The sequence below is a fragment of the Periplaneta americana genome, chromosome 3 (genome assembly GCF_040183065.1).
Source record: "Periplaneta americana isolate PAMFEO1 chromosome 3, P.americana_PAMFEO1_priV1, whole genome shotgun sequence".
NCBI lineage: Eukaryota > Metazoa > Arthropoda > Insecta > Blattodea > Blattidae > Periplaneta > Periplaneta americana.
The window spans coordinates 86,342,104-86,363,384 of record NC_091119.1 but is presented as its reverse complement, the minus strand read 5'-3'; the positions used below and the strand labels follow the sequence as shown (position 1 = coordinate 86,363,384).

The 21,281-nt window shown below is 36.1% G+C and overlaps 2 protein-coding genes across 4 annotated transcripts in view; one reads left to right on the top strand and one right to left on the bottom strand.

Moving 5' to 3' along the window:
* The window catches only part of LOC138696231 (uncharacterized), a 90,261-nt gene extending 80,513 nt beyond the window's left edge, over window positions 1–9,748 (bottom strand). Inside the window, exon 1 of one of the 2 annotated variants that reach the window (XM_069820903.1) lies at window positions 9,318–9,748. In XM_069820903.1, the coding sequence (XP_069677004.1) occupies window positions 9,318–9,499 (182 nt within the window). In that variant the 5' untranslated portion in view covers window positions 9,500–9,748. The remainder of the gene's footprint in view (window positions 1–9,317) is intronic. The other variant, XM_069820904.1, reaches the window with a different exon arrangement.
* r (carbamoyl-phosphate synthetase 2, aspartate transcarbamylase, and dihydroorotase rudimentary) overlaps window positions 1–21,281 on the top strand; it is a 441,968-nt gene that overhangs the window by 251,580 nt on the left and 169,107 nt on the right. The window lies entirely within an intron of this gene.

Genomic DNA, 21,281 nt, shown 5'->3' with positions numbered 1-21,281 from the left:
TGTCAGAGTACCCTGTTAGCCAAGTACATTTCTTTTACATGAAAACTGAAAGTTTATATTTTGTCTTCCTCCATCCGCTATTTTAATATGTAAATGTGGTGTCGATCTCCTATCTTTGTAAGCACATTTTGTTTCATACGTCAAACTTGAAAACTGTTTCTCTTTTAATTCTACAAATAATGACTTCAATGTTCTCTCAGTATGTACTATTTTACGCAAAATATAATATGTAATACACATACGCATGCACTTTTGATTAAACTAAACTCAACAACGCAGAGCTCTCAGAAAACATCAATATAGCGCAACGTAATATCGTGACGGAAGACTAGCCTCTTCCCTACGGAGATGTAGCGAATCGATACCTCCTCCCCGGTCCCCTCTCAAGCTTGCGAATCAACGTCGTAGCCATGCCTTTAGAGGCTTTTGCCACAAGCCTCGCGGCTCGCACTGCTCTCTCCATACTGCAATACTGCCAACAGTGAACTTAATATATGGAAGGTTCGGAGTGCAACCAAGTATTACGATATATCGTTATTACGGACTTATAGGTCTACTGTTACTAGGCATAATAATTCAAATTTTTGGGTAGGCTAAGCCTCAAAAGCCTCTTAAGAGCTTCGCCACTGATTGTTTCCATAAATCAATAAGGAACATTATCTAATCCAATTACCTCAGAAATAATCAACATCAATTTACTGAGCATCAAGTGCAGGCAATACATTTACTTCAGGGAATGTCACTTCCATAATTGCATATTTAATTTAATTTATATTTTTAATTAAGTGTGTTTATATTAAAAATGAATATTTCCATTATTAAGTTTGTATAATTGAAATGTAGTTAATTAGCAGTAGTTGAGTCTGGTCGCATTTCTAAAGAAATATTTTTCCTTCACGAATGTGAATGAAAACATTATACGATTAAGTAAATTGAAATATCACGCAAGATTTTCACTTCCTTTGGATAAACTAGCTCGCGCTTCGCGCTCTTGAATTTGTTAGGAAAATGATGTGTGCGCTGTGCACATGCTAGAATTTTGTGCTTCATTTCAGTGCATGGGAATTTTTTCTCTTCTCATTAGAGAAAATATTTTAATGCTGAAAAAATCGATTCGAGATTTTTTTCGGAAATACACGTTTTCTGAATCCTTGATACCGGCTACAGGCGCACGCTGTATAACCAAACCTAAAAAACCCTGTAGCTTCTCTTTACTATGGAGAAATAAATAATAATAAATTCAGGATTGCTGTACAAGGAAGTATGGACATTTGAGTAAACTTTCTCTCTTACAGTTCAGCAGAGAATTTCCATGTATCAGATATTGCAATACTATATAAATTATATAATATATAATAATTGTGAGGTTCAAACCTGTCTTCGAACAGTTGACTAAACAACAACGTAACAATATTTATGTACATACGTATACAGAGGATTGTTACCGATTTCTGATAACGAATTTAAATGACGTCATATGCGTCAGGAATCACACCGACGCGACAGCTGAATTGCGGCGAGAGGTGACAGACCAGTAGTGAGTGATTTCATAATCAGAGTGCACAGTGTATCACATTAGCAATGCCCAAGAAAATCAAGCCTTTTTGGGAGGGGTACATAACAACCCTTTCCGATGCCAAGTAGGCCTACAGCTACGTGAAAATCATAGGAGCCTGAAAAAAACGTGGTTTCATTATTTTCAAGAAAGGCATCTTGTGTGTACCTAATAAGACTGGCAAAGCTAGGATGGGATTAATTTCAGATTGGAAAAAGCAAGCAAATCCACCCCCCGTCACAAGTCGCCGCACCCCACGAGATGATACAAATTAATTCCATTCGAGCTTTACCAATCTTATTAAGTACACAGAAGATGCCTTTCTTGGAAATAACGAAACCTCGTTTATTGCAGGCTTCTTTTATTTCCACTTAACTGTACTTGACATTGGAAAGGGTCGTAATGTACTCCTCCCAAAATGGCTCGATTTTCTTGGAAATTTCTTTTGTGAGTCTCCGTGCACTCTGATTATGAGATCACTCACTACTGGTCTGTCACCTCGCGCCTCAGTTCAGCTGTCGTGTGACTCCTGATGCACATGATGTCATTCAAATTCCTTATCAGAGATCGGCAAAAAACCTGTATAATGTATTTATTATTTCTTCGCTTAAAAAATCAGTAAATCTCGGAGTCACTAACATGCGAAATGAAGTAACATATGTATAAATTTACTGTACTTTGTTAATGAGAGGGAAACACTGTCTTAATCTAATGTACAGTATAGGCCTACAGGATGTACTGAAAAAAGTTCCAATATTTAAATAGAATGTATTATGTATCAAAAAAAAGAAATGAATTCCTGTAAAAATGGGTCCTAAAATTAATATCTTCTGAGAAATGAGCAACTATTTACCATCGCTGTAAGAGCAGAATATCTTCCACTGTGAGCTCTTTGGCAAGAAGCAAATATGAGGAAACCGAATGCAGCCGTTTGTGACTGTGAATACACAGCATACCTTTGCTTGTGTTTATATCATGAGGACGCTTAAGAAGACGACAATACGTTACGAGTTCGTAACCGTACTGTTGTACGTAAACGGATTACTTTTAGTAGGTTATTTTACGAGCTATATCAACATCTTAGGTTATTTAGCGTCTGAATGAGATAAAGGTAATTTTTCCGGTGAAATGAGTCCTGGGTCCAGCACCGATAGTTACCCAGCATTTGCTCATATTGGATTGAGGGAAAACCCCGGAAAAACACCTCAACTTGCCCGACCAGGATTCGAACCCGGCCCACCTGGTTTCACGGTCAGACGCGCTAACCGTTACTCTTCTTATGCTTCCGTAACCAACAAGTGGGAGCGCGTCCGCCGATAGCCAAAATTGCCGCTTTCGATCCCGAAGATTTGCGCATCCAATAATTCTCAACACATTGAAAACTATGAGAATAGCACTTCGATATGCTTTGGACAACCTCAATTCACATCGAACAAATGTTTTTATTAATCTCTCCAGCCTTTCACGAACACACAAAATTTTGCATTATAGCCTTCACAAATCTCAAAAGTGTAGAGTCTATATTATACAGTTCAACTTAATGTTAAGAAGCTGAATTTTGTCATGACCAAAATGTCTTAATCTTGTAACGTATGAAAAACGTAAGACGATTTCAATAAGGACTTCAATACTACCGGTATCCTACAAACAAAACTCAGCTCGGACTCCTCACGGCGCGCATGCTATACCCCTCTTACTCCCCTGCAGTAGGCTTGAGAGCATTCTGGAAACAGGAGCATTCGTTATCTGCGCGAGACAGTCACGGCCGCTGGTTTCTGCGCACCGAGTTTTCCTTGTTGAATGCCTATAGCTACAGGTATTCATTACCTATTACGTGGCTTTAGTTTGGAATCAAGGTTAAGATAGGTAAAATAGAAGAAGGGGGGGGGGGAGAAATAAAGACAATTTTGATAAACAGCAATGCTTAGTTAAAATGAGTTCAGATATGAGGCAAACTGCAGATAACAGGAAGTCTTTTTCTATATATATTATATATCCTTGTTTTTTTTTATCCATTTGACCCTTACTATTGAGTTTTATGCAACCTTCAATTTGATGTAATCTCCACGAGATAAAGTTACCTATTTTAGGAGATTGTAACGCAAGTTAGATGCGAAATTTCTACAATATACCTCCAGGGTGGGTAATTCCTTAATTGTAAATGGGCAACTCTGCATTTTATTTGCTACCAACAAAAGTTAACAGCAGTTGACATTAGACACTTTCTTTGTTTTAAAATGCTAATGAAGTAAACACCTATGTTAGGTTAGTTAGGACCTGTACTGACAAATTTTAATAACGTACCGGTATTATGTTTATTTATTTATAAATATTTAAAGTGTTCATGTTGAAAGTACAGCCATTTTATAACTTAATATATACACGAACTTCTGGCCTCGTTTTGCAATATATTTACGACACTGCTGGCGTAAACTCAATGATAGGAAATAGCGGAAAATTTCGGGGTTCCCGTATTGAAACAAGAGTATTAAGTAAAATACATAGTGTAAGACCCGAACCTGCAGACCATTATTAGTTACACACATTAATCACCTGATCTAGTACGACAGTCATATTACTTCCTTTTGCATTTAAGATATGATTAAAAGTTCTGAACTGTGTTTACGTAATTGTGAATGTGCAGCTTGCCTAACTTCGTATCAGTAAGGCGCAGGTGACACACCCGGTAGATTAAGAAAACATTGTCAGATTGGAAGTGCAAGGAGATCATCATAAGGAGACTGTTTCTGTGATTTAACAATTTTTAATTTGCACATAAACGAAATAGTTTCTGGATGGAGTAAAATGTTTACTAAAGAAATTATAATAAACAGAACACAAAATAATTGAACACATTACTATATGTCGACGATAAGGTAAAATGTCTCATTTTGAATTTGATTTGCAAAGAGGTATTTTCTTGTGAGTAATATTTGTAATGGTTTAGGTATGAATATTTCAGCCTCTAAATCTAAAACAATAGCATTTTAGTAAAAAAAAGAAGTACAATACAATATTAGAATAAGTAAATCCATTCAAATATCCAGGATACCAATTATCATATGAAGGTGAAGATTTCCAGATAAAACTAATAAAATACCAACAAATATTGGGCGTATTGAATAACATTTTCAAACCTAATCAGGTTCAAAAATAATAACGAAAAAAGAAGAGAACTTACACAGCACCTTAGCAATTGCAAATTTGCTCTATGGTAGCGAAATTTGGACAATTAAAAGACAAGATTTAACAGCAAGATTAAAATATAGTGTAGATATGATTCTCTTATTCTTTTTAAGAAAACAGCTGGATTTAGGCACTTTGTTAGACCGTAAAAGAAATGAAGATATTTATTTGAGAAAGAAACATAAAATTACAAGCGGAATTGGATACAACATACTACTAAGAATGGATGACCACAGAATGCTTCTACAAATTTTTAATTAACGATCCGGAGGAAAGAGAAGACTAGGAAGACATTTAAAACGTCTGACGATTCCTTTCATTTTGTGTGCCGAAACGGACCATCTGGTCTAGAAACTTGATGATGATGATGATGATGATGATGATGATGATGATGATGATGATGATGATGAGAGATCTTTATGTGAATATCACAACCAACGATGTTCACTACCGTAGATAACTGTATTTACATTTTCCGATGGAAAATGTTTCGCAGTGCGTTCGGTTAAATGATTACATTCAATCTAGAAAGTATTTTTTTTTTGCAGCTTCACACTTCGTAGCTTTGCATAATGAGAAATAAAAGTCATTCATTGAACCAGTGTCGTTAAATAACAACTAAAAATAGCAGAGTGAGTGTGGCAGTATTTGAGATTTTTTATAGTAAGCCTACACTTTCAATTCATCTCTTTATCTGTTAAATCGGCAGTTCTTCAGTTCTCCCTCGAACGTTTCATACTACTTTTCTTCACCACGTAGCCTACTTTAATGAAACGTTTAATGAAAAATTATGTTTAGTCAACAGTCACGAGAAAACATGTGTAATATATGAGGCGTCTAGAATCAAAATCCTCCAAGTCCACAAAACAAAATTTGTGGGAAAATGGAAAAAACTGTTTCCATATAAATAAACATTCTTGGGATATAAACAATGCTTTTAACAAGTATCTTATTATCATTAGATACGTTCAAACAAATTACAGGATTGCCCCTTCATTGAAACTAACAAATTCGTGAGGTTAAATTAGCACCTAACTGATTTTGAAACTGAAAAGTGTATTTGGAGGCTTTTGAAAGTAAGAGAATTAGTTCTAAGCGTAAAAATGAGTCAAAAAGGAAAACGTTTTAACTTAAACCTTACAAATTATGTAGGCAATGAAACCCAGACATGAAGTATGATTATGCACATGCTTTAAACATAACAGCAGTATAAATTTGAATATATGTTACACTTTTTAAGTTCATACAAATTTTACACAATATTGTCACATTCCTCTTCCTCCAGATTAACAGTTCCCTCTTCGTCTTCTTATTCTTCACGTTCAATTATATTGTTTTTTTCTTGTTACTACCTTTGCAACAACGGTGTCAGTTCTATAGTTAAACTCATCTTGCACTGTTATCTGTTCTTTCAATGCAGATCGTCTTAAAATGAATCTTTTACAGGGACTGAACTTAAAATACCAGGAGCTTAAAATTATGTCTGCCTCTTTCTTCCAGTCTTGAAGAGGTAGGCCTACATCTTCATTTTCAAGATTAAAGACTGTTCCATGTTTGCCAATAATATTTTTATATTCTTGGGGATCTACAATCACTTCCTTATTTCTTTTTAGATTACTCCAAATATGCGATCGGGAGGGAGAAATGAATACCCAACCACAGGAAATGTAATTTACACTCTTTTAACAGTTAGAGGTGCTTCAGTGAGTAGCCATTTAGAGCACATTCCAATCATTGTTGTATTTTTATTTTGTGCAGTAATAAAATTGTCTTATTGCTGATTATCTGATGAAGAGTAGAAAACGGAATGAAACTTCTTTATGTCCAACAAACTTAAACTGTTGGATTTCTATTTACTGCCAACAGCATGATTACAAGCTGGTATAGCAGGAGGCCACAAGAGGAGTACCGACAAAATTATGTAATTAATTATTAATTGGTAAGAATAGGCCTACAGTATGTTATAATAATTTAATACTGTACATAATATTTATTTTCATCATATTATGTTTTCTATGTGATGAAAATATAATTTCAACCACACATACCTTTCTTTCCTTTTCATTTCTCTTTTCCATTTCTCCATTGCTGGTAAAGCAGTCCCAAAACCTGATTGGCAGAAAGGGACTTGGAGGTTTTTGAAACTAACAATGGCCGAAATTCAGTTGGATCTAGCGGATATTGAAACTAACCCTAACTTTTGTCCAGCATTTTCAGTGAAATCCAGCGGGTATTGCAGAAAAATAATGCCAGCATCGGATTGCCATGCGAAGATACGCAGAAAAATAACTTTATCTCATTTTTTTTTCTTCGATGGACTTGGCGGGTTTTGATTCTAGACGCCTCATATCATAGAGTCCCTCTTGTTACCTGGTATGATTGTGTTTCGCGTGTTTCAACGGTCTTTGTTTAATTGTTTCTTTCTCTCTTTACTTTTTGACTGATAACCCATTAAACTCGGTGTTCTTCCGTCTTCTTTCGGATGTCCAATTCCTTCTCTCTTTCTTTTAAATGTTTCTTTATTTGATATATCAAACAAATCTTAACGTTGTGCATTGTGTCCTTTTCTTCCCCTATTTATCTAGTTACTCATTGGTTGCATTTTACTAGTGTATATATACATTTTTATGTTGTCCGCTGAGTTAGCTCTGTGGTTGCGTGTCTGTCTTCAGACTAGCCGACCCCGGCGGGGTCAGAAATTTTCATGTAAAATTTCTACCTTGGGACTAGGAGAGATGGCGGTGCACAACTTCTAATCACTAGACTGTGCACCATCATGCCTGGGTTATGTAATTTTTGATAGTGATTCGTCCGTCGGATGGGGACGTTAAGCCTGGCGGCCCCCTTGGTGCTATTCGACAGGACTAGGCTACGTGTCGGCACGTCGGTTTCCCCTTCTCCCTTCCTCACCTTCATCATCATCATCATCATCATTTATTCCATGCGCTATACCTACACGAATATTTACACATACACTCACCCTAGTACACGATATAACTCTCCCCCGATACACATCACACATCATGTACAGCGTGGCCCGCCGAAGTGGTGTGCAACTAGAAAATGGATCACAGTCCTGCTATCTATCCGCAATATGCGGAACCCGAATCACGTAAAGTGAAGTGGGTAGGCATTGGCTACATACATACATACATACATACATACATACATACATACATACATACATACATACATACATACATACATACATACATACATATAAGTCCACACCTGTGGAGTAACGGTCAGCGCGTCTGGCGGCGAAACCAGGTGGCCCGGATTCGAATCCCGGTGGAGGCAAGTTACCTGGTTGAGGTTTTTTCCGGGGTTTTCCCTCAACCCAATACGAGCAAATGCTGGGTAACTTTCGGTGCTGGACCCCGGACTCATTTCACCGGCATTATCACCTTCATTCATTCAGACGCTAAATAACCTAAATGTTGATACAGCGTCGTAAAATAACCCAATAAAATAAAAAAATAAATAAAAAATACATACATATTATTATGTTCCGATTTCTCATCCGGTTCCTTAAATTTTTCTTACTGTTTCTCTAAAAGCTTTTATTTGTATCTTAGAAAATGATAAGCAGAGATCTAGGAGCGTAAAAGGAAGAGTTACGATTTAATTAGACGTACCTATTGCGACAGTGTTAGTTAGCAACAGAAAAACTTACATACCTTTATAATCATTTAATCAATAATAATAATAATAATAATAATAATAATAATAATAATAATAATAATAATAATAATATATTAATAATAATTCTGCATTTTTCTGTGTTTTCATTAGGTTTCTTGTGACGAGTTTCAAAGGTGTAGATTAGAATTGAGTGATCTACACTTCTGTATTGCTGTAACATTAGTTTAGGCCAATTTGCGATCCACCTGCTATACCTTATGAATTTTTTTCGCTTGTTCCTGATTTTATTTATTTTTTTATATTATGACGTTTCTACGGTCAGATTTTCTAGGAATTAATTTGTAAAATCTGTTTCTAACTTATAATTATTTATCTACAGTATTCGATATTAATTTTCAACCAAGTGCTGAAATGTATCCGTTTTTCGAAACGTATCACCGAATTCATATCCAGAGATAAATCATTCATTACTTTGGGATTCTGAAAATACAACTAATATACAGAACCAATACTATTTATGGCTCGAATCTGCGACCCTGCAAAGAATTTGGTATGGCGACACTGTGAACTGGCCCGCTACACTATTGGTATAAGCAAAAGGTTACTTTTGGTACTCTACTGCTAGCATTGAAAACATTTCACTCAACAGAGATACTAATAACTCTACAATAATGAAGAATCACTAATGTTTTCGGCTGGTGCTATATAAATCGAGTGATGAAGCATAAACATGAATGGCATTTTTGGTACCACCATCCCCAAGAGTGAGTGTTTTGACTCATAACTTTTAAAACCGCCAGGGACACAGATCCAGTCAAGACAGTAAATAGTTTCGAATTGTTGTAAACATTGTGTTTCAACATAGCACTGTGAAAATCTGAATTCTATATCACTCTGAAAGTCTCCAATTTAAGTTTCGTTATTATCTTACCGTTCGTAGTTGTCGAAGAACTGCACAGAGAGCAAAATGTTGTTGAGGAGGAAGGTCTCCCAGTCATGGTTAAGAGTATTCCTGAGCCTCGTAATCGCCACCTCATGAGGATCAGGGTTCTTGGGTTTCTCTGGTACACTCTGTTCCGGTTTTCTGAGCGTTTTTGAATGCCAAAATCCCATATTTAAAAGTTGTCAACACTTTCACACAGTTTGATCAGATCTTAATGTTTTGCTTCACTCATTACGGCTGTTGTCACTGCATGGGAACTTCGTCTTGAAAGAAACACAGAGGAATTCGGTGGCAGGGCTAAGGAGGCCCACAACTGGGTACGTGTCAGACTGAACACGATGAAATCAGCAGTGATCCAACGAACGGGTTGTTATCTTTCTTTTCATCTGTGAGTGACTGGTAGCTAACGTTTATCTCTGTAATGTTATTGAAACTGGCTTCTATCTGAACAGAACTATCTAATCATTATACAGGTAATAATCTATGATGGTACTGAAGATCACCATGGCAACCAACACTGCGAATGGTGTTAATATAACTAAGAGAATGGAGTGCAACTTCTATTGACCTTATCACTTGGGTGGTGTCTCATTAGATGTGCACTTGTTATTGGTTGAGGGTTGCATGGCTGAATAATGATGACAGGAAAAGAGTGATATCTGTTTGGGTGTGCCATGAACTATTATCGAGCACTTTGGGAGCACGTGCCTTTTCGTGAGTACCGTACAAGTGGGTGTATTGTATTTGACGCCCTTACGGAGAAATAGAATAAACTGACAATTTGCGTGAAATCGTATCTCATGATATTCCTTCCGATTTTGTCATACAAATTAAATACTAGAAATTAGCAACAGTTCACGCAAATCATTACTAGAACTTAAGGATCTATACGCTTTAGAATTGCATCAAGAACCATGTTGGTCTGGGGAAAGGAAATGCGTGACATTCATCTTCAATGCTTAGTCACAAGGCATAGTACGGAATGAAAGAGCCGATTGCCTAACAAAGGAAGTCATTGAATATATTTGCGAAATGGAATCTAACAGATTCCATGTTGCAGTTTTTTTATAGAGGAAATACCAGAGAGAGTTCTCGGAAATCAGGTGCCGGCATTAATAACTGGAATGATTGGGATAGACTGATTACTTGGTTGCGGGTTTTGAGATGGTTTTTTCAACTGTAAGGCGAATGTCAAGTAATTCATGGCGAATTCTCGGCCTCATCTCACCAAATACCATCTCGTTATCATCAATTCCTTCGACGCCAAATAACCTAGTAGTTGATATAGTGTGGTTAAATAATGTACTAAAATAACTATTGAATGGTAAACAGTAAAATTAATATTGTTGAACTGACCAAAACAGAATTTTGACACTCAGAGATAGGAAGCTTTGCGTCATGGATATATTTGGAAATGAAAGAGTTGATTCTCCTTAATAAGTTGCTGTTGAAGAAAATGATGTAGGACCAGAAATATTTCGAAGAATTTCAATTATTCTGGGGAAGAAGTAGACGGCATAGGACTATTCTCTCGTAAGGACATTTGTGTAAATCTAAGACAATTATTGTATAGTCAAAAATCTCTGTAAGAAATCTTGACAGAAAAAAGGACACACTATCCTTTATAACATGTACTGTAGATGTTACTCGTAAAACCCCAAAGTGTACTGCAGACTTTCTTTATGGGTTAAAAAAGGAGGCCATTTGCTACGAGAGCTGATCAGGAAAGACTGAGACTGATCTTTTTCACAGATGTTTATTACCCTACTTCAATGTTTACACTATTTTTTTTTTAAGTAGTCCCCTTCTGCTTTGTCATAGCGTTTCTTCCAGGCCATTCTTTATCACATCCTTGAGAATCGCCTCACATGTCTGGAATCAGTTATCACCAATGATAAATCATGGCTGCATCATTATGATTCTGGAGGAAAACAAGGCAGCACATGCGGAAGTCGCCAGACTCGACAACACCAAAAAAGGGCGAAAGTTATTCAATGTGCGGGGATGATTGTGATCAGTAAAGAGCGGAATTTAGGAAAGAACCTATTTTTTTCCTTGATACATAGAGGCTTGAGATTTAATATTTACATTTCTCATGGAAATATAGGTATAAATAAAGGGATCTTATAGTGCCTAAAATTCCTATTTTTAAGTTTTTTTTTATTCTTGCGTCATTTTTCGTAAGTGTGTTTCTTAACACTCTATATCGTTTACATTCCAAGACGGATAACAACTCCTTCCTAGTAGTGAACAACACAATATAGAAGTACCTCAGGGCCGCCACCCCTTCTCATTCTTACAATATTTTAATCCTAAAATTCCAACTTTCAGTCGGCCTGGGTAGCATAGTCGGTATAGCGCTGGCCTTCTGTGCTCGAAGTTGTGGGTTCGATCCCTGCCCAGATTAATGGCATTTAAGTGTGGTTAAATACGACAGACTCATGTTTAAATTTACTGGCATGTAAAAGAACTCCTGCGGGACAAATTATTATTATTATTTATTATATCTTCCTCTGTCTGTCAGCAATTTAACACAAACTCGCTGGGTTGTAGCCAAATAAGCATTCTCTTACATTCCAAGACAGATAAGAACCCCTTTCTTTTTTCTCACCATTTATAAGTACAGCAGTGAGCGACACAATAGCCACAATAGGTGCTGATCATCTATTGTGAAGCAAACTATGGAAATGTTATTGGCGAATGAAAAACACTAACTTAAAGAATTCGTTTTGTGTACCCTTGTGAAATGTGAAATGTGTGGAGTTTCTTTTAATCCTAGAATTTTGCATTAAATAAATGTTGAATCTCATATTAGTAACATTCTTAAAAAACCTATTTTTTATTTTATAGAGCCTAAATAAAGGAGATTAAGAGCCTATTTTAGGCGCCTAAAATGCCACTTTTTAGGCCCTAAAGTTCCGCTCTCTAGTGATCAGCTAATCACGCTCTTTGCCTGTAAGGGAATGATTTACCAGCATGCAGTTCCCCCTCACACTAATGTTACAGGAGCATAGGCTACTACACGTCAGTATTGCCGACACTGAGAAAGCACATTGCAAAGAAACGACCACAACTTCATCGAGTTGAATGGAGATTGCATCACAGTCTACTATATACAGTCACGAAGCTTGAGTTTTGAGGGTGCTAGAAACAAAAGACTGTGACGGTACTATTTTGCATTGCCTGTAATGAGGCGATATTAGCGATCCTAGTGGTGAACAACTATCTAATGTTTGCATATTTACTACGTATTGAGCTTCGCGAGTGTATATACTAGACTGTGATTGCATCATGACAGTACACGACTCACATCGCGAATCAAGTCATGCAATCTTCTTCTTCTTCTTCTTCTTCTTCTTCTTCTTCTTCTTCTCCTCCTCCTCCTTCTTCTTCTTCTTCTTCTTCTTCTTCTTCTTCTTCTTCTTCTATCAGTCGCGACTCCAAATTGGTCTATCTTTTATTAAGTCGGCCTATATTTCTATGTCCTTTCGGTTTGTAATTTAATGCTCTTCTCGATAATCTCTCAAATGACATTCGATGTACGTGATCTAGCCATTTTTATCTGTAGTAGTCTACTCTTTCGATTATACAGGGACATCATTTTATTTTTACTTCAATTTTTATTGTACCTGAGTTTTTGAATGTACTTCCCTCACACCCCTTCTACTAGTAAACTTCCACTCGTTCTCACACAGAACCAAGGCCGCATATGCAGTCAGAGACGTTCGGTCATAATAGGCCTAAACAGTACTGAGTGAGTGAGTACAGTACGTTCCAGAAATATGGTCGCATTTTCCAGTGAAGAAAGAATCATGGGTATTTTCGCACAGGTACTGTTACGTCGTTTGGTTACGTCGCATCCCGATTTCCCTCACCCATTTCTACTGGCCTCTCTGTAAAGACTAGTGGCTACGTAATATTATACAAAGATATTTAAAATAATTAAAATAAACGGGCCTCGTTAAGCAAATGTCACGTGATTTTCTCACTTTCTATGATCCTGCAACATAACCACTTGGACGGACAATAGATAGCATATCTGAGTAAATTTATCTGTGCGGATCATGCAGAAGTGAAGATTGAATTTACAGTACGTAAGATACTCTGTTATTGAGTAGATAGAGAACTATTTCAACATGAGCAGGATTATGGCTCCCCATGTCGACTGACATGACTGCTTTCCATTATTTCTTTTGGGGTTATTGTAAAACAGTTATGTTTGCTAAACATCCTACAATAACAGAAGAATTAAAGAATTACATTCAAGAAACAGTGCATTCAGTTTCCGAAGATATGCTTAAAAACGTCTTCGATAATAATATGCACAAAATAATTAAAGCCTGTATCGAAATGAACGGTCACCATTTTCAACAGTTTGTTTAAATATCCAGATTTTGATTATTTTTCAATTTAAATGCACTCTGCAATTTGTATGTTAATGTGATGTACCCAGTATACTATACATTTCGTAATGAATACGTCCGCCTGGATATTTCAGTTAGTGAATAAAAAACAGTTATTGTTAATACTGTACTATATATAGAGTAAATAGAAACCGAACGAAAATTACAAAAATCAAAATCGTAATATTTACTAGTTTACGTAAATAGATGTACTACTTTTCTTCCCTCCTATACCTAGTAAAGTGATTTGTTTTTATTTTACGCTAATGTCATCAAACTCTGATCGTGGAAGGAGTAACAAACAGTGTTTTCTGTCCTCGACCGTTAATTCAAAGGTATAGCCAGGTTAATATTACAAATATTAGTAAAAAATAAAATGATGTCCCTGTACTAGATACCCCTAGTTTTTGTCTAATTGCTTCATTCTCAATTCTTTATAATCTAGTAACCCCCATTACTGACCTAAGAAATCTCGTCTCAGTTGCTTGCAATCTACTTTCACCTCTTTTCCTTAGAACCCAATATTCATTTCCATATAAACATATTGGTGTGACCACACGGTCTCTTTTCTTTCTTCATTTTTCAACGTTCTTTTCCTTGTTCCAAACATCTGGTTGAAACTTTCAATCTTACATTGGAAATCTATTTCCTAAGTAGAATGTCTTGCAACCGAGGAATTTGAAGTTGTTAACTTGTTCAACTATTTGTTCTTCTATATATAGTTTTGTTTCCACTGGTTTATCTCCTATAAATGCCATTGATTTCGTTTTATTTGCAGCTATTGGCATATTATATTTTTCCCTATTTTATTTAATTCTCGAATTTCTTTCTGGAATGTATCTTCATTATCGGCAATAATTACATGATCATCTGCATACATGAGTGACAAGATGAAATTAGAATATTGTCAATATATAAATTAAACAGCAGAGGGGAGAACCCACTCCTTGTCTTACACCCGTGTTAATTGTTTCTTTTGTCATTGAACCAGATGCTTGCTTCATACAAATTTTAATGTTATTGTAAATATTTTCCAGTACTCGAATAAAGTGTCTAGGAATATCTTTATTATCTAATAGGCCTATTTCCCATAGTTTATCAAACGTCTTGGAATAATCCCCAAATTAAATATATTTCACGATTGAATTCTTTTCTTTTTTCGATCATTTCTTTAGTGTAAAAATATTGTCTATTGTGGATCTCTCTTTCCTAAACACTAATTGCTCCTGCAATAACATATTTTAGATATCCTTCTGAGACGTTATGTTAGAATTTGGCATACATTTTATATGCATTGCACAGTGAGCTTATTTCTCTATAATTACTTTTATCTAATCTGTTGCCTTTCTTAAAAATTGGAATAATAAACGCTTTTTTACATTCTTCGAGTATTTAGCGTGACAGCAAAATTGATTCAAAATGTCTAGAAGTCTGTGTTTAGCTTCTTTAGGAGCACATTTAAACAACTGTGTATTCAAGTTATGTACCCCAGGAGATTTTCTATTCTTACTTTCTTTGAGCGCTATCAGAAGTTCATTATAGTCTAATTCAAATCTATCAATTGTTTCATTTATTTCATTATTTATATTTTCATCTCTTCCTTCTGGTGTATATCACTGTTCCTTGAAATATTCTGACACAGTTACAAAATCAGTGTGTCTCAAATTGATGTATACACTCTTTGAAATAGGCCTACTATTTCAAAGCAAAGAAATGAGATAGAAATACGATTTTCGGGGTTTATGATTCAGGAGACAATGGAAAGCATGGAAACATATTCATCTGTTTATAAACAAACATGGCGGTACAGGTTATCGTTCGATGAACGTAAGTGCATACTGAAATGTTATTGGAAAGTGGAGAATGTGTTGAGGTTCAGTGACGTTGGAGAGTTGAATTTGGAACAAAATCACCAATAAGGTTAACTATTACAAGAATCCGAGACAAGTTTGAAGTCGACGGAACAGTGCAAGATGTGTTGAAAGGGCGATGCGGAAGAAAGAGAAGTTCCACCGATAACGAGTGTGTTGATGCAGTCATGCTGGCTTTTGCACAATCCCCAAAGAAGTCAATGAGACAATGCTCTCGTGAGATTGATATCAGCAAATCCAACGTTCATCGAATTTTGCGATCTCAAAAATGGAAGTCTTACATTCCGAGACTTGTCCACGCCCTAAATGAGGACAACCCAGATAGGCAACTGGAATTTTGTGTGTGGTTCTTGAACATCTGTGATGAAAGGGAAGATTTTCAAGACTTAATTGTTTGGTCAGATGAAGCCACATTTAAACTTAATGGCACAATTAACCGACACAGTTGTGTGTACTGGGCTAACGAAAACCCCACACATCTTTCAAGAAAAGGCAGTCAATCTTCCAGGAGTAACAGTATGGTGTGGTCTGTCTTCTAGAGGAATAATTGGGCCGTACTTTTTCGAAGGGGCTGTAAAGGGTGAGAAATACCTGCAAATGTTGGAAACCACGGTTCCACGTCTTAATGACGTCTTTGAGAATGAAAATGGGTTTTACTTTCAACAAGACGGGGCTCCAGCTCATTTTCATGTCAATGTGAGGAATTTTCTCGATCGCACATTCAATTAGAGATGGATAGGACGGAGAGGAAGTGCTGCGGATTTCCCCCCTCGATCTCCGGATTTAACTCCTCCATATTTCTACCTATGGGGAGCGCTAAAGGACACAGCGTACTCCACAAAACCACAAACAATGGAGGAACTGAGAGTTCACATTGAACATGCCTGTAATGATATTTCATTAGCAACAAGCCAGTTGTACGTCGTTGTTGCGAATATAGCCTACTGTGACGGAAGGGTGCCATTTTGAACATGTACGGGCATAAGGAATACAAAACAACAAAAATCATATTTTTGTCTCATCTCGTTGCTGAGAAATGGTGTTTCAAAATGTGTGTACAACAATTTGAAACACTCGATATATTGATTCTCGTTAAAATATTTAATTAACATGCAGCGACATCGACTTCTCTATGCTGACTAGTACGCAAAATATTTCGGCAGAAAAGTATAGCGATACTTGAGCTTAAAAAGTAAAGTTTGCGGACGTAAGTATATATTATATTATTATTTCACGATAAATCCTAATTAGTCTAGACAATATTTTATTAAGCATACAGTATCCTTTATTTGCATTGGATATTTCATTGACATTATAATGCTATGAATTTATTCCCAATTTTAATTGTTTTATTTAACTGCCGAGGTTATATCAGCGTCGCCGGTGTGACGGAATTTTGTCCCGCAGGAGTTCTTTTATATACCAGCAAATCTGCGGACATAAGCCTGTTGCATTTAAGCACACTCAAATGCCATCGACCTGGGTCGGGATCGAACCCGCAATTTCGGGCACAAAAGGCCAGCGCTATACCAACTGCGTCACCCAGGGCGACATTAATTTATTTTTCACAAAAATATGTGCTCTATGTGAATCTGCTATTCGAGCCAGTTACAAGATTGCACTGCAAATAGCAAAACCTTGTGGCCCTTCAGTGAAGGAAATGAAGGAATATAATGATGAAATGGAGGACTGTTTATTTTTAGTATCAATAGTTTCATTAAATGTTATTTTCAGAAAAGAAAAAAAAAAAAACACCATCATACGTTCCCCAGGACTTCATTTGTAATTTCATTTCATTTTCTTTAGTGTTCTGCCCAAGGGCAGGCCTATCACTGCAAACCTAGCTTTCTTCAATATTTCCTATTTTCTGCCTTCCTTTTAGTTTCTTCATATGATCTATATATTTTAATGTCATCTATGATCTGATATCTTCTTCTACCCCGAAATCATCTCCTGGTCACCATTCCTTCTAATGCATCCTTCAGTAGGCAGTTTCTTCTCAGCCATTAACCTAACCAATTCCTTTTCCTCTTCCTGATCAGTTTCATCCTTTCTTCACCCACTCTTTCCAACATAGCTTCATTTCTTATTTTGTCTGTCCACTCCACACGTTCCATTCTTCTCCATATCCACATTTCAAATGCTTCTAGTCGCTTCTCTTCACTTTGTCGTAATGTCCATGTTTCTGCTCTACACAATGCCACACTCCATAAAAGCACTTCACTAGTATCTTCCTTAGTTCTTTTTCCAGAGGTACGCAGATGTTCTTTTTTTTTTCTTTTAAAAGCTTCTTGGCTATTGCTATCTCCTTTTGACTTCCTGGCAGCAGCTCATGTTACTGCTTATAGTGCACCCCAAGTATTTGAAGCTGTCCACTTGCTCTACTTCCTCATTTATAATTCACAAGTTTATCTTCTGTAATTTTCTTCCTATGACCATTCTCTTCGTCTTATTTGCATTTATCTTCATCCCATACTGCTCACAGCTGTCATTTAGCTCCAGTAGCATATCCTTTAGTATCATTTCCTCTTCTGCTAACAACACCATATCAGCAGAAAATCTTATGTACTTTCTTCTTTGTCCTCCCATTATCACTCCTCCCATGTTCTGAAAACAGTTCTTTTCTAAATCTTCGAAGGAGATGTTGAACAGGGTAGGTGATAAAGAACATCCTTGACGTACTCCTCTCCCTATTTCACTTCCTTCTGACGTTTCTTCTCCTATCCTGACTTTCACTCGTTTCATATAAAGATTACTGAACAGTCTTCTCTCTTTCCAATCCACACCAATTTTGTTTAGGACCCCCATTAGTTTATTTCAATCCACTCTGTCAAATGCCTTTTCTACATACACTTCTTTATTTTTCTCTAGGTATCTTTCACCGATTGTCCGTAGCAGTCCAATTGCATCTCTCGTATCTTTTCCCTTCCCGAAGCCACTTACTTACTTACTGGCTTTTAAGGAACCCGGAGGTTCATTGCCGACCTCACATAAGCCCGCCATTTGTCCCTATCCTGAGCAAGATTAATCCAGTCTCTACCATCATATCCCACCTCCCTCAAATCAATTTTAATATTATCCTCCCATCTACGTCTCGGCCTCCCCAAAGGTCTTTTCCCCTCTGGCCTCCCAACTAACACTCTATATGCATTTCTGGATTCGGCCATACGTGCTTCATGTCCTGCCCATCTGAAACGTCTGGATTTAATGTTCGTAATTATAGTAGTAGTAGTAGTAGTAGTAGTAGTAGTAGTAGTAGTAGTAGTAGTAGTAATAACACTAATAATAATGATGATAATAATAATAATAATAATAATAATAATAATAATAATAATAATAATAATAATAATGAAATTTCTAAAATAAATTCGTGTTATTCCTCGTTAATGTCTCGGATGAATATTACTAATTGGTCTTTGTCATTTCTATGTGTGCTTTCGTCCAATGCGAGTAAAGACTAATTAATTTTGGTTTCTATTTCAGTTTCATTTAATTTTTAAATCTTGCTTATTCTCCTGTGAACTGTACTTGGAAGCAAATTTATTTTACTCAAAATGTTCCTTTTTATTATGAACAGAGTATTACAGTAACATCCTTTATGCGAGATTTTACACATTCTCCTTCTGTAAAAGGCTTATTGATTTCCTAAACGTCCAGACGAGAAAGTAGCTAACAAGAAGAGATTGGATTCTCGTGTCGTTTTCGGTTTGTATTTTCTTGGTTTAAATTTCCCAAAACATTAGCACACATTGGACGTAAAATAAAATTAAAAAATCCATAAATTATAACGTCACCATATACAGTGGAAACGCATTGCAATTTAGACATATTTAGTTGGATAAAGTTGAGAATAACCAGCAGTTCTATGGATTCTTCAGAATAAATTAATTTAGAACATATCGAACTTATCTGTAATTAATTGTATGGTGGTATTTCTGACAATACAAGTTATGTCGTCACATGCTGTATTGTAAGATTAAACATCTAAGATTCTTCCCATTCATCGTTAAATCTACGTTTTCTAAGACAATTTTCATGCTTGGAAGACACTGTTTGAACACTCCGGTTGAGAGGGGAGAATTGGTTTCGGCAATGCCGTGTCGTAATTTGCAACACTCACAAAATATGACGCTGGCAGTACAAACTGATTTTTGTAATAATAATAATAATAATAATAATAATAATAATAATAATAATAATAATAATAATAATAATAATAATGGTTTATTTTTACTGGCAGGATTTAGGCCATTCGGACTTCTCTTCCACTCAACCTGGTTTAGGAGTGGTTGTGTTGACGTTAGATTGCATGTTATTCTTCTGATTGTTTTAGTGAAGTGCTTAGAGTTTAGGAGTGGTTGTGTTGACGTTATATTCCATGTTATTCCTTTGTCGTGTTAGTGAAATGTTTAGATTTAGTAGTGTTGTGTTGACGTTATATTGCTTGTTATCCTTCTGATTGTGTTAGTGAAGTGTTTACATTTAGAATTAGTTGTTTTGACGAAGTTTTTACATTTAGGAGTAGGTGTGTTAAAGTGAGATTGCATGTTATTCTTCTGATGGTGTTAGTAAAGTGTTTAGATTTAGGAGTGGTTGTATTGACGTTATATTGCGTGTTATTTTTATGATTCTGTTAGTGAACTGTTTAAGTTTAGGAATGGTTGTATTAACGTTATATAGCGTGTTATTTTGATTGTGCTAGTTAGGTGTTGAGATTTAGGAAAGTTGTGTTGACGTAATATTGCTTGTTATTCTTCTGATTGTGTTAGTGAAGTGTTTACATTTAAGAGTGGTTGTGTTGACGTTAGATGGTATGTTAGTGAAGTGTTTAGATTTAGTAGTAGTTGTGTTGACGTTATATTGCGTGTTGTTCTTCTGATTGTGTTAGTGAACTGCTTAGATTTATGAGTGGTTGTTTTGACGAAATGTTTAGATTTTGAAGTATTGACTTCATAATATAGCGTATTACTTTTATGATTGTGTTAGTGAAGTGTTTAGATTAGTTTGCTCACATGACACCACAAAAATTTGCATTACAGCAGTGAAGTTTCATTTTAGAGACTTATCTGAAAAAGAGTTATTGCGAAAAGATTAAAAAGACGACTTGCAAGTAAATTTCCTAATGTTACCTTTTCACATAGCAACAGCGGCAAAAGACCACTCCTAAATCTAAATATAAAGACTTCACTAACACAGTCAGAAGAATAACACGCAATCTAACGTCAATATATCCACTCCTACGGAGAGACTGAACTGGTCTGTCGAGTGTGCGGTAGACGGTTTGCCGCGTGTTACATGGCCTTTGTTCCGGTCGCGCGCCGCCCGGTCGACCTACATATCATTATTTATTTGATCAAATGTCCTATGTGACAATACAGGGCATAATTTTTCAGAAAGAAGGAAAAAAGTAATTAAGTATCAATAGGCCTACACTGATCCTCCATGATGTCATCATAGTCACCAACGTTTTCTACCGATTTATGTAATATTCTTATGTAGGCCTATTGATATTTGATAACTTTTTTTTCCTCCTGAAAAAAATTATGCTCTGTACTGTCAAATAGAAGGATATGTAAGCGAACCCTCTGTATATTATTCTTTGGGATTACAATTTTTTTGTGCACTGTAGAAAATTGAAGTGCGATCATCTTATTTGTGTGCCCATTATAGCTTATATT